Source organism: Alosa alosa, chromosome 10, assembly GCF_017589495.1.
Source record: "Alosa alosa isolate M-15738 ecotype Scorff River chromosome 10, AALO_Geno_1.1, whole genome shotgun sequence".
NCBI lineage: Eukaryota > Metazoa > Chordata > Actinopteri > Clupeiformes > Clupeidae > Alosa > Alosa alosa.
In genome coordinates, this window is record NC_063198.1 from 12250385 (window position 1) to 12263250 (window position 12866).

Below are 12866 nucleotides of genomic sequence, written 5' to 3' on the forward strand. Positions count from 1 at the left end.
CCTCCTTCAGACTTTTACCTTCTAACTCTTCCATCCTACTTTCTCTCTCTCTCCTTTTTTTCTCTTTCTTCACCCTTTCACCTCTCTCTCTCTCTCTCTCTATCTATCTCTACCGTCTCTACCCTGTCCCTTCCTTCACGGGGGAAATGAATGGAGGGCAGGCTGACTGCTGGAATGACATAGCTGTGGACGGCTGCTCTCCACTCTCCGCTCAATTACACCCTAATGATGCCAGAATGTGAATGGCTCTCTTTTTTCCATATGGATACATCATTAGGTGTGCTGATGACGAACACTCCTCCCCCCTTTTTTATACACGCGCCGGTGTTCAACGCACCTCTCTCTCTCTCTCTCTCTCTCTCGCTCTCTCTCTTTCCATCTCAGCGCACACCAGGTTCACGGACAGTCACTGACATGACTCAGCCTTGACCAGAGCCGGGCACCGGAGTCTCTCTCTGCATATCGCTGATTCACAAAGACGTACGCGCCGAGGTCACTGGGCCCTCGATGTCCTTCAATTATTCGTGTCAGATTTGCCCCCTAACACCCCCCCCCCCTCCCCAGCCTCAGCTCTGGCTGCTGCTGATGCCGTACACTGATGGACTGAGGGGGTTGGGAGTGGGGTGGGGTAGTGGGGAGTCGATCCATACCACTGGTAGCAGGCGTGCCCTGCGAAGTTCCGCACCATTAATCCAGCTGCCTTGTCACTCCAGGCGGGGATTAACTGAGCGAGAGTGGCTGTGGATGGTGTCCAGCTTGTGATCATGAGCCTCAAAGACCCCCCCACACACACACACACACACACACACACACACACACACACACTCATCCTTTCCCCACAACAACCAAACTACCCCTGCTTGTCTCCATTGCCCTACTAATAACACGCCTCCCTTTTTCAACTGTCCTTCCTTGCGTCCCCAGCATCCAGGCTTGACCTTGGCGTTATTGCCACTCCTGTGATTAACCACGGAAATTTGTCACAGCCGCACAAGCACAAGGCTCTCCTCCCACCTCGTTCTCCTCTCTCTTTTCTCTCTCTCTCTTTTCTCTCTCTCTCTCTCTCTCTCTCTCTCTTTTGCTCTCTCGCTCGCTCTCTGTCGTTCCATCCCGCAGGTGGCTTGCTCTTTTTGTCTCCACGTCCCTTTCCTTTTGTCCTGTGCCAACCCCCCAGCACATGCACAGGTCATGGCTCATCCTCTAATCTGCTTTTGCACCGCAAAGTCGCACCTGTGCCCACCATGGCTTCACAGGACCGTGTGTGTGTGTGTGTGAGCCTCCCCTACTTAAAGGAAGCTCTTCCATCTTCCCAAGCAGTCTGTTTGCACAAAGCACAAGTCGATTCATTTATTTATGAGTCGCTCTTATAAACAGACAGTAACCAAAGGGACTCACTTATGCACTGATGAGGGTTATTGCAACCCATGATTCTGGGTTAAAATACCCTCCTCCTCCCCCAGTGATAAAAACACATGATAAGAAACAGTACTGGTGCTTTACTCTAAGCACAGCGATAAATCTTACATGGTTTTATACTGCAGATACATCACCCTTGGTATTACGAGTCTACTGGAAATAAAAGTGCTGTTTTTCATTTACAAGGCTTCCTATATTGCTACACCTTCCTCATGCTCATTGCTATGGATACCAGTATGTCTTATGCCTCTGATTTATTTAACAGTAATGATTGGAGAAACTGAAAAACAGACTTATCGAAGAAGATTAATTATCAATGTGCCCGTGGATTCATTTGACTTTACTTCCTCTTCTATGTTTAAAATGGAGCATTTTTGGATAGAGATCTGGCCTTTTTAAGTCTGTATAATGCTCTTTCTTATTACAGTTAGTTTGATGGGATATCTGAATATATCATTACCCATCAGCCAGAATGACTGAAAGGCACCATGTTTTAGAATGCTCTAGAACCACAGCGGGGTGTCAGTGGAATTAATAATGTAACCACTAGATGCCTTTTGTTCATATCTACTTGCTATTGTGACTATGCTGCTGTTTGCCAGCTGCACTGTGTGAGAAACAACAACACCCATTACATGGGAAATCAAATGAGAGATTTTCAAAGGTTTTATTTTGAATTGATGGCAGTAAGATGGGATGTAACTTATTCTTGGTACTCTTTTATTCCTCATTTGTCAAGATTTTTTTTTATTGAGCAGCTGAACAGCTGTGTGAAAGATTCATGGAATATATCTCAGAACACTCCCCTAATTCTCAGAGCTGTCTGAAACTACAGAAATCTCCAGATTGTATGCCTCGTTATACTTTTTCACATTTTATGCTTTTACTATTTTTATATTACTCTATAACAACCAGGCATGCCAAATCTGTCGATGAATGCCTTAAATGACACTTGATAACCCAGAAACTCACACACCAGAAAATGGCAGTTGAACGTGATCAGTTTTAAGACACCCATATTAAAATATGAATATGAATATTGTAATATAAATTGACAAATTATAATTTCCCACTACGTTGGTAGCACCTCTACAGTTAGTTTGAATAATGCCACGCATAATGCATGTGTTTTAGATTACAGCAAAATATTAAGTGATGATAGGCCAAATTGCTAGATATTAAAACTTTTGTATAATATGCAAATGCAGAAGATTAATTATGGCATCTGAGTTAAATCAGTTAATTTCAAAGAAACAGTTAATCAGCATACACTTTTAGATGAATAAAGCTCCAGTCATTAAGCAGTAAAACTTTCTGCCATCGTCTCTCATCTTCACGTTAACTTCATTAAATGGGCTACATTTTTCCAACATTTTTCCCTTTAGACCACACAAACCACACTGTTTTGTCTGGGCATCATGTCCTTATCAACTCATACAACCAAGCAATAATGTTGTCATTAACATTTAGCTTCAGTGTAATAAACAAAACTACCAAGAATGTGTTTTTGCTGGATAAATGCTTTTAAATGTAATTTTGCTAATCCAGTATATCCTTCTATAGAGGCTGTAACTATAGAGACATTGCTATTCTGTCCGTCACTGCTGGTTGGTCATGCGGTGTGTGTTCTATCTCTCTCCCTCTGTGTGTTCTATCTCTCTCCCTCTGTGTGTGTGTGTGTGTGTGTGTGTGTGTGTGTGTGTGTGTGTGCGTGTGCGTGTGCGCGTGTGTGTTTTTGCTCACAGGTCAGGTCGACCTGTCAGCTTCATGGTGGTGCTCAACACTCCCAGCCCCCTCAGCAAGATCTCCTGGGTGAACCGGCTGCATTTGGCTAAGATAGCACAGAGTGAGTATACACCTTTACCCAAGGCCAGACACCCAGCCAGGCCCTGACCTGCCTTCCGGCCAGGGAGTGAGGAGGATGGTGTAGAAGTCTGATCTGCAGATATGCCCACACATATAGTTGATATTATTAGATGATAGTTATAGATAGCTTTGGATAAAAGTTTCTGCTTAATTAATACATGTATAGATCTCGTTTTAAAGGTCCATAATTCCAGTCCCATACTGTCAGTGAAATGCGTCTTTAGGCCTTCTGTCTGTTAAGTGTTTAGTGTTCACACACCCTGGATATTTAAAATGGGGAACAGACATAGTGGCCTGGACCAAGCTCTAATCTGTCCCAGCTATTATACATTATATTACAGTATATGTCCCAGCTATTATACATTAGGCAATGTGTTTTAGTCGACGTGTCGTTTTACTATTGATCGCCTATTTATTTCTGGTCTTCCGTTTTAGACGGCTCACAGTAATTCAGAGCTAGTCTGTAGTGTTTATTAACTCTTGAGAAGTACAATGACTGTCTTTGGATGTTAAATAGGCTACTTAGACTTTGGCAGTAATGTTTTAAACCCCACCATGCACGCAACTGTAAACGTGAGCAGCATAGCTGCGTACCTGCCTCCTTTCAGCGTGATTCATTATTAGTTAGAGCTAAACGGAGGAGCTAAGCTAAGCCGTGGCCACTGGTTAGCACTCTGGACTTGTAACCGGAGGGTTGCCGGTTCGAGCCCCGACCAGTGGGCCGCGGCTGAAGTGCCATTGAGCAAGGCACCTAACCCCTCACTGCTCCCCGAGCGCCGCTGTTGTTGCAGGCAGCTCACTGCGCCGGGATTAGTGTGTGCTTCACCTCACTGTGTGTTCACTGTGTGCTGTTTGTGTTTCACTAATTCACGATTGGGTTAAATGCAGAGACCAAATTTCCCTCACGGGATCAAAAAAGTATATATACTTATGCTTATACTTATACTGTACTTATACATAGTAGGCTAGTCCAGACTCTGGCTAATATTAACAATCTAAGCATAAGTATCTGCATTTCCATTAGGCTATAGTTATAGTTAGGCTATTTATGTTTTGGCCCTTCAGTTGAGTTCAAAATAAAATGGACACAACAAAATAACAAACACTTGATTTGTTTTTCAATTAGTCGCTTAGATTAGTCGAAAGATTAGTGGTTAGGAAATTAGTCGTTAGTGGCAGCACTAGTCCTAGCTAATCAGCATGGTGCTTCCAGAGCACGGAAAGGAGGGATGTAATTTGATAGGCTGGTAAGCTGAAGTATCGATAATTCAAATTAATTTATTATAGCAGTTTATTATCTGAAACTGAATTGGGGACTGCATCTTTAACAACACATTTCTATTTCCAAAAAAGCAACCTTGCATTGCATCGGTGCCCATATTTGTGGATTGCCTATTGCTGTGCTATCTGCCATCTTTGCTCTCCAGTGAATAACACGATGAGGATATACATTCCCATTTGCATTGGAAGTTGGGAAACCTTGTCCTTGCAGAGTTATAATGCTTTCATGTTTCTGACGTAGGCTCTGCCCTAAAGTAACAACTGACTGTAATTATGGACTTGATGATCCATGGCTGAGATAAATCAGGTTAGAGAGGGCAGGGCCGCAGCACTTGTGCATGCTGGAAATTGCAGTTTGTTTCAGAGGAGAAATGTGGGAGCTGTGATTTACGTGACTACGCTCATATTGTTGCATCCAAAATGTGACCTCATTAGATCTCTCTCTCTCTCTCTCTCTCTCTCTCTCTCTCTCTCTCTCTCTCTCTCTCTCTCTCTCTCTCTCTCTCTCTCTCTCTCCTTCTCTGCATGTACTTATTGTTTTAATGATAGCTTGCCAAGCTGGGGTATTTTATTTTAGTATCTTATCATCAACTCGTCCACCTCACACTGTGTAATCTTCCTGTCCTGCGTGGTGCAATCTTCATCTCAGTGGTGTGTAGGCCTACATCCCGGACTGCTTTATACAGCTTGACCCCCACACACACACACACCATTTAAAAAGCTACCACTGGCGCCGCACCAGTGTGATTGTACTGGACCTGTGTCAACCCGGGATCTGCCTCCGCCTGCCCTTGTTGTTCACAGCTAGTGTCTGGAGGGGGAGCTGCAGCCCCAGTACAGAACCCTGGCCAGCTCTGCCCCCTCCCCAGTACAAAAGCCCTCCCAGCTCAGCCCCCTCCACACTGGGAGTGCCAGTCTGGCAGTGACCCAGTGGTGTACAGACAGTGTGGAGGCCACGCCATTGGCTCTCAGTGTGTGCTCACAGCCAGAGGCGGGGTAGAGATGTGTGTGTGTGTGTGTGTGTGTGTGTGTGTGTGTGTGTGTGTGTGTGTGTGTGTGTGTGTGTGTGTGTGTTTGTGTGTGTGTTTGAGTGTGTGTAATGTAGCATCACTACTGCCACACAATGCTTCTCTTTCCTGCCCGTCCATCTTTGTGTCCCTCCAGACAAGCGCATATACTCTTCCACAAAGCAGACTCAGGGGTTCATGGGCACCTCTCCAGACTGTAGAGTCCCTGCTCGTTTCTTCCCTCTCTTTTTCCCTTCAAAACTCCACTGAGGCCTATAACATTCTATACCTTTTCTATTCTGTGGGCCACTTAAGAGAAGTAGTCCCGTCACTTCTTGCAATGAAACTTCATTTAAAAGTGAAAGCAGACGGTTGATCAGATGTGTTCTAAAGAATGTTTGATTCGAGTTCAGCGTGTGTTGCAAACTATTTGTTTATCAGCAAGAGCCATGATGAAATTCTAACAAATAAATTTAAAGAATCATATCATGTGGAGTTTATTTTTCAATTGTGGCAAGTAGCCATGTACAGTAATAAGCGGGATAATGCTCCACTGGCGCGTCAAGGTCCTGTTCGCCCTGTCGGGACTTATTTTCCAATAATGACCGGTATTCTATACATTATCCCTTACATAACTGTCCAGCACTAAATAGTCCATGAATCCTTCTGTAAGAGCTGAGATCAGGGCCTAGCTTCAATTAAAGAATGCAAATAACACATGTGGAAGAGGTCAAGGCCATTTTTTGCAACCTTTTTCAGAAGTCGGAGAATTAAAAGCCCACATGATCATCATGAATGACAGACATGACAATCAGCAAGGCCGTGCATCTGTTTTGATATAAGCCATGCGTTGTGTGATATAACAAACTAACAAATAAAATAAGATAAAAATGTTGAAAGGAAAAAAACAACATCAAGGAATGCATTTCTATAAAAGAAGATAAATATATATATATACAAAAGACGCATATCTGATTTAATCAACACAAGGATATTTTATTCCCTCTGCATTGTCATTATGTAAGACATGATTACATCAGAAGAATGAGGGCAGAGAAAATTTATATTTGTCGACACATCTCACTTCTTTCCCTTAACTCCATCCCTACCCTCATCCCCTCCTCCATACCACACATCACATCACACACCCTCCATCCACCAGACACCCCCCTCCCAGCCTCTCGCTTTCACACACACACACACACACACACACACACACACACACACACACACACACACACACACACACCTCCTGCTGCTGGATGAAATGACTGCCTCCGTAATTCTCTTTATCACCAGAAAAGGGCTTGTTCCAAATCTACCGTCTGCATTGACAGCATGCCTCCAAATTGCGTTTCACAATAGCCAGAGCGGACAGACTGCACTTGTCAGAAATGCTTTTATGCTGATGTGCAAATAACAGTCGGGGATGGCTCTAAATGGATAAGACTGGTGTTAGATGAGATCAGTGAGTCGCACCAACACCCTACCCAAAAACACAGCCATCATAAATGGCTTTGTCTTGACAAGCATGCTGACGACCCTGTTGAGATGGCAGCCTCATGTAGTTTTTACTTCCCGGTCAAGTCCGAGCCGCAAACAATCCACTCGGTTGACTCTGTTGGCCTTGGACCGCTTGTTTAGTTGTTCTGTTCGGTCTGCCCTTGCCTTGACTCGCCTGTCTTGGCCATGAAAGGAGTTTGCTGGCCCGTCGGTCTGATTTTTTCCCAAGTAGACAAGAAGTAATCCCACACCTCACTGCACAATATCCAGTGGAATAACATGTAGCATGTTATATTATAGCTACCAAAGAAAAAAAAACATCCCACACCGGCAACCAGACTTCTGAGATGTTCAGCCAGGTATGAAGAGGCATTCCTCTGAGGAGACTCATTCTCTCTCTCTCTCTCTCTCTCTCTCTCTCTCTCTCTCTCTCTCTCTTTCTGTCTTTCGCTCACTCTCTTTGCGAGAAGAGCGTGGCGGTTCTGAACCAACCTGGCCAGGATGTCAATTACGCCTTGATTGTATTACGCCCCCACACTTTGCCTTCCCATTTAGCTAAATGTAATTACAAGAGGGGAGATGTTTATGCAATTTCACGGGTGGCCTGCTGTTGCTAAGCCTTGCGTGTTGCGCCTGCGCGCCGGCTGCAGATGCATACTGATATGGGCAACAGCAACACCCACCCCGGGGAAAGCCAGGCCACCGCCGGGCCGGCTACTTCCTTCGGGTGCCAGAGAGTTCCCAAAGGGGCCCTGGGTGTGTGTGTGTGTGTGTGTGTGTGTGTATGTGTATGAACAAGGCAGATAATGGTGTTGAATGTCATAAGTGTAAGAAAGCTCTTCTGTTGAGATTTTGTGTGTGTGTGTGTGTGTGTGTGAAAATGGCTAAGTGAGGTGGCTATGGATGTGGCAGGTGATATACTGAAAAATATAGATTAGAGGAAGCCACATTTTCCACGCTATGGCAGAGGTGGAGTGCTAGGCTAGGCAGTGCTGCAATCAGTTTTGCTGGCATGGAGTGAGCCAAAAACACAAACAAGGCAGCCTCCCCTAGGCCCCAGCCTTTCACGCGTGGTGATTTCATTAACAAGCAGACAGCTTCGGTCCAAGCTCGCCTCCGGTCCTCAGGTAGCGCTGCACGCATGTGCCCGGTCAACTTGGAGCAGCACCAGACTAATTTGGACTGAGGCAGTTGGACACTCTTAAGAAGGATTAGCCCCCAGTGGCCATTAGCACCTCCTCTCAACACCATATACAATGACATGCACTGGACCAAAACACTGCCCTGTTAAAAGCTACACAAGTTTATGTTGTCATGATACTACATTATGCTGTCATGTAGTGTGTTAATACAGTGCACCTGTTTTGGCACACAAGGATTTGAATGGCATTAAAACCTTGTTTATGTTTCTCCTTAAATGTTTTTCTTAAAGAGAGCCAGAAACTAAAGTCACATATGTTACTGACAGGGGGTGGGGGAGGGGAGGTGGGAGTGGGAGTACAGTAATGTTGTGCTGGGAAAAACAAAACAAAATAGTCAACATATTTCTGCAAACAGCATTTGTTTTGCCGTGGCCACCTGCCGCCCAGCATGGAGGATGGCAGCAGAAAGGCAGAAACGGTGGCCCCGGGCACAATTAATTACAGTAGTATGCCGAAATGTGCAGCTGTATCTCTTATGCTGAGAAAGAGAGAGGGAGAAAGAAAGAGAGAGAGAGAGAGAGGAGAGAGAGGGAAGGAGGGAGGAAGGAAGAGAGTGGCTTTCACTCTTCCCTCATGGCGCTCTTATAACAGTGCCAGGAGCACTGCTTAATTACTGTGAGAAATCTGGTAGAAAAAAAAAGAGAGAATTAATTGAGATTTCAAAAGTCTGAGTCCGTTCTTTTTAATATCTGGCTGCACATGACCACAAGCAGAGAGGATGGAGGCGCATGAGATGCCTCCATAAGGGGTAGCATGGGAGGCAAAACAAATTGAGAGACAGAGAGAAGGAGGGAGGGGGTGTTGGGGTTTATAATTTTTGAAGAGGCTTTGGAGGGGAAGATTTTTGCATGGTAAACAGCAGGAGGGAGAGAGTGAAGTCGGGGAGAGCTGGGGAGATGAAGAAGTCATGTAACTCAGAGAGAGAGAGAGGGAGAGAGGGAGACAGAGAGAGAAGGAAAGGGAGTGAGGGCCAATTGCCGGATTTGGCCAGGCCCCGGGTGGGAGCTGAGAAGAGGATGATGGAGGCTAACAGTCAGTTTCACGACAGGGAGGCAGCGCAGAGAGAAAAGGGCTAAACCCCCCCTGCACATCTGCACTATCTCAGCCTGCCTGTCTTCCCTGGCACTCTCCTCTCCTCTCTACTCCTCTCCCTCTATCTCTCTCTCCTCCTCTCCATCCCTCTCTCCTCCTCTCCCCTCCATCTCTCTCTCCTCCTCTCCATCTCTCGCTCCTCCTCTCCATCCCTCTCTCCTTTCACCTCCATCCCTCTCTCCTCCTCTCCATCCCTCTCTCCTCCTTTCCCCTCTATCCCTCTTTCCTCTCCTCTCTTCTCCACCCATCTCTTCTCCTCCCCTTTCCATCCATCTCCTCTCTCCCTCACTGCTCTTCTCTCTCCTTTTCTCCTCTCCACTCTTACTCTTCTACAGATCGATATCCTTCACTCTTTTGTCTGACACTCCCCTGTTCCCCCATTCGGAACATGTTTGTATGTGAGAGCGAAGGGTCTCCGATACCTAACACGTCTCCTCCTTGTGCTATCACACTCAGCCTCCCCTCTCTCTTCCGAAAATTAAAAAAAAAAAAATGAAACGACAGTGTGTGGTTTCTATGGAGACAGTAATTACTTCCATGGGTGAATATGAGGTTTTTGAGGTCATTGAGGTTCCTTTTTTAGATTGTTTATTACTGGCAACGCTGATAAATGCCATTGGGTGCGTAATCCTGGTAATGAGTCCTCCTCACACAATGGCAGATATCAATTAGTGAAAATCACTAGTCGGAGGTATTGAGAGAGAGCTCCTCTCATAATCCTCCAGTCATTTTGTGGCATAGTTAAACCGTGGCTTAGTTTAAGGTTTTTCATCCTGCTACTATATTACACTGTTTAATACAGACAACTCTTACTTCCGGGCTTTGCCAATGCTTTCATTCAATGCACCATTGAGCATGTTTACTGATCTACTGTCGGAAATCATCTGTCGGAGATTTGAGTCATGTGCTGGGATATTCAAATGCCTCTAAGGCCACACGCTTGTCAACACCCATGTCGACATGTCACCACAGCTGCCACAGCTGTGCGATTTTCATCATCTTCTTCCAGCTCGAAGATTATCTGAAAATCCCCCCCCCCATACACAAATCTCTGTCGTTTTTTTTATGATGAGTAAACATTAGCATGAATTCAATTAACAAGCACCGGCTCACACATTGATCCCCTAGGCACATCAATGGCGAGGGCTCATTTAATTTGTCTGTAGCTACTATGGCTTTGTTGCCAGGCCCTGATAGAGTAGCCGACTCTGCAATTAATCAACCCTGAAAGATTTACGGCCAGACCCCGGTTCAATGCTAGTTAAAAAACAATCCGGAATCGCTGCGTTCCCACCGCACGAGGTGAGTGTTTTGAAAGATGGGGTGTATTCACATGTGTATGGGAGACGATGAGTCTTATGAATAGCGCAGGGAAATTATTTAGCATGACAAAACAGAGCAGAACCCTGCCGCATCCTTCCTGCGCTTGCAGGTGTTAATTACCAAACAGAGTACGAGTGCCGCAGTGACTTGGAAGAGGAGGAGAGGGAGGAGGAGAGACAAGAGGGAGGGAAAAAAAAGAGCTAAAAAAAACACCCACCTTCTCGTCAGCAGAGTAAACAGATGAAGTTATCGAGGCCTCACAGTGCGTTCCTGAACTACTGGTGACTGGCAGAGACTCTTAAGTCATCGTCAGGCGAAGGCATCTGGTTGCCTTCACCGCCAAGGCTGTAGCACTTTTTTTTGCACGATTCAGCGAGTCTTCCGACGAGCCCGTTTGCCACCTCACCCGTGATAGATGAATTCAATTATGAATTGGGAGGGTATTAAAAGAACATTAGGTAGTGAACAAAAAGGGACATGGGCCTTGCTAATAGTCTTCGGGCTGCATTTGGCAGCTAATGCCCAAACCAGGACCCCAAGGACAGCTGCAACGTAAATGTGCGATTATGCTTTGAGGCAAAACATCATCACAGCAGAGTCTCCGGGAAAACACTCAATCTGAGCAGGGTGTTTTGTGTACCAGCAGGCCATCGTACAGTTTGTGCCATTTCAGATGCCAGCTCATGCCAGATTGGCAGAGAGAGATACACAGTGTGTAATACCTGTCTTTGCCCATCAAAGAGCCTCCAAAGTTTGTCGTTCATCTGCTCCACTCTCGGTTTAGTTGGCATTCATAATTTATGGATTGGAATTCTTATCTTGAGGAGCCTGTTTCCTGCATCACAATGGTTGCCAGCTCCTGTTGGTGTTGTTGTTGACATTTCTGTGTGTGTCAGAGGAAGCAGATGTTTCTACGTTGTTCAGGTTTGATTTGATGAGGTGCTAAAATGGCAGGCGGTGCTGTCGTGGTGTCGTTCATTGTGAGAGAGGGTGAACGACACAGTTGAAGGTGCGGAGGAATATCGAGAGTGAGATAAATTCAAGTCCACTCTGTGTCTCTTTGTCCTTTCTTTCTCTGTGTCCTTCTCTGTCTCTCCTCTCTCTCTCTCTCTCTCTCTCTCTCTCTATCTCTCTTTCTCTCTCTCTCTGTTGCCCATTCATTTATTCCCTCTGCCTTTGTGTTCCTCTCTATATGTCCTCATGTCTTCACCCACCACCCTTATCAGTGTGTGCCTCCAACTTTAATCTCACATCCTGACAGCACTTACTCTTGTTTGCTCATCCTCTGATAAGCCGCCAACTCCCCCACCCAACCACCCCCCTCGCCAGTTTACACCGCAACATTAGGCACAGTGATGGTGGCTGCATTATTAATGAAGTGTGCTCTGTCCGTGTGTGTGTGTGTGTGTGTGTGTGTGGGTGCGTGGGTGCGTGCCTGCGTGCGTGTGTATGTGTGTGTGTGTGCGTGCGTGTGTATGTGTGTGTGTGTGTGTGTGTCTGTGTGTGTGAGGGTGCATGTGCGTGCGTGCCTGCATGCGTGTGTGTGTGTGTGTGTGTGTGTGTGTGTGTGTCTGTGTGTTTGTCTGTGAATGTGCGTGCGTGCGTGCACTTAGCAGGCGCTTGGGCTTAATGTGGGATTGTGGTGCTGGGCTGCGGAGTGCTCTGGCTGGCCTCTCTGGGTCCGGGGGGCCGGGGCATGGGGAGCAGGGGATCTTGGGAAGGAGCGTGAACAGAATGCATTATCCCTGACTCATTAGCGCCAACGGCCCTCTCGTGTGCACACAAACACACATGCACACACTCACACACACACACACACACACACACACACACACACACACACACACACACGCACAGATAGACAGGCAGGCTGGCTGACAAGTGCCAAGGTGTGATGTTAAGTGGAGGTTGGGGGGTTTGGGGGGGATTTGGGTCCCTCTCGATACCCTCTCATTCATGGCTGGCACAGGGACATTGTGTTTGCTGTGTGGATTCGGGAGGGCAGGCCAAATTATTTGTCATCATTAATGGATATCAGACTGAAGGTCAGGCCTGGACTCACACTCATGCTTGGGCGGAGTGGCTACCTAGTTTGTTACCTTGGTGAGTAGCACTACACACACACACTCACTAACAAACACACACACAGGCAATGATCCATTTGAAAATGCAACGC

At 46.1% G+C, this 12866-nt stretch overlaps 1 protein-coding gene across 5 annotated transcripts in view; it reads left to right on the forward strand.

Moving 5' to 3' along the window:
* Positions 1–12866, forward strand: part of arhgef10la (Rho guanine nucleotide exchange factor (GEF) 10-like a) — a 144573-nt gene that overhangs the window by 65147 nt on the left and 66560 nt on the right. For all 5 annotated transcript variants that reach the window (XM_048254526.1, XM_048254525.1, XM_048254524.1 and 2 more), the window contains one exon: positions 3162–3262. In XM_048254526.1, the coding sequence (XP_048110483.1) occupies positions 3162–3262 (101 nt within the window). The remainder of the gene's footprint in view (positions 1–3161; positions 3263–12866) is intronic.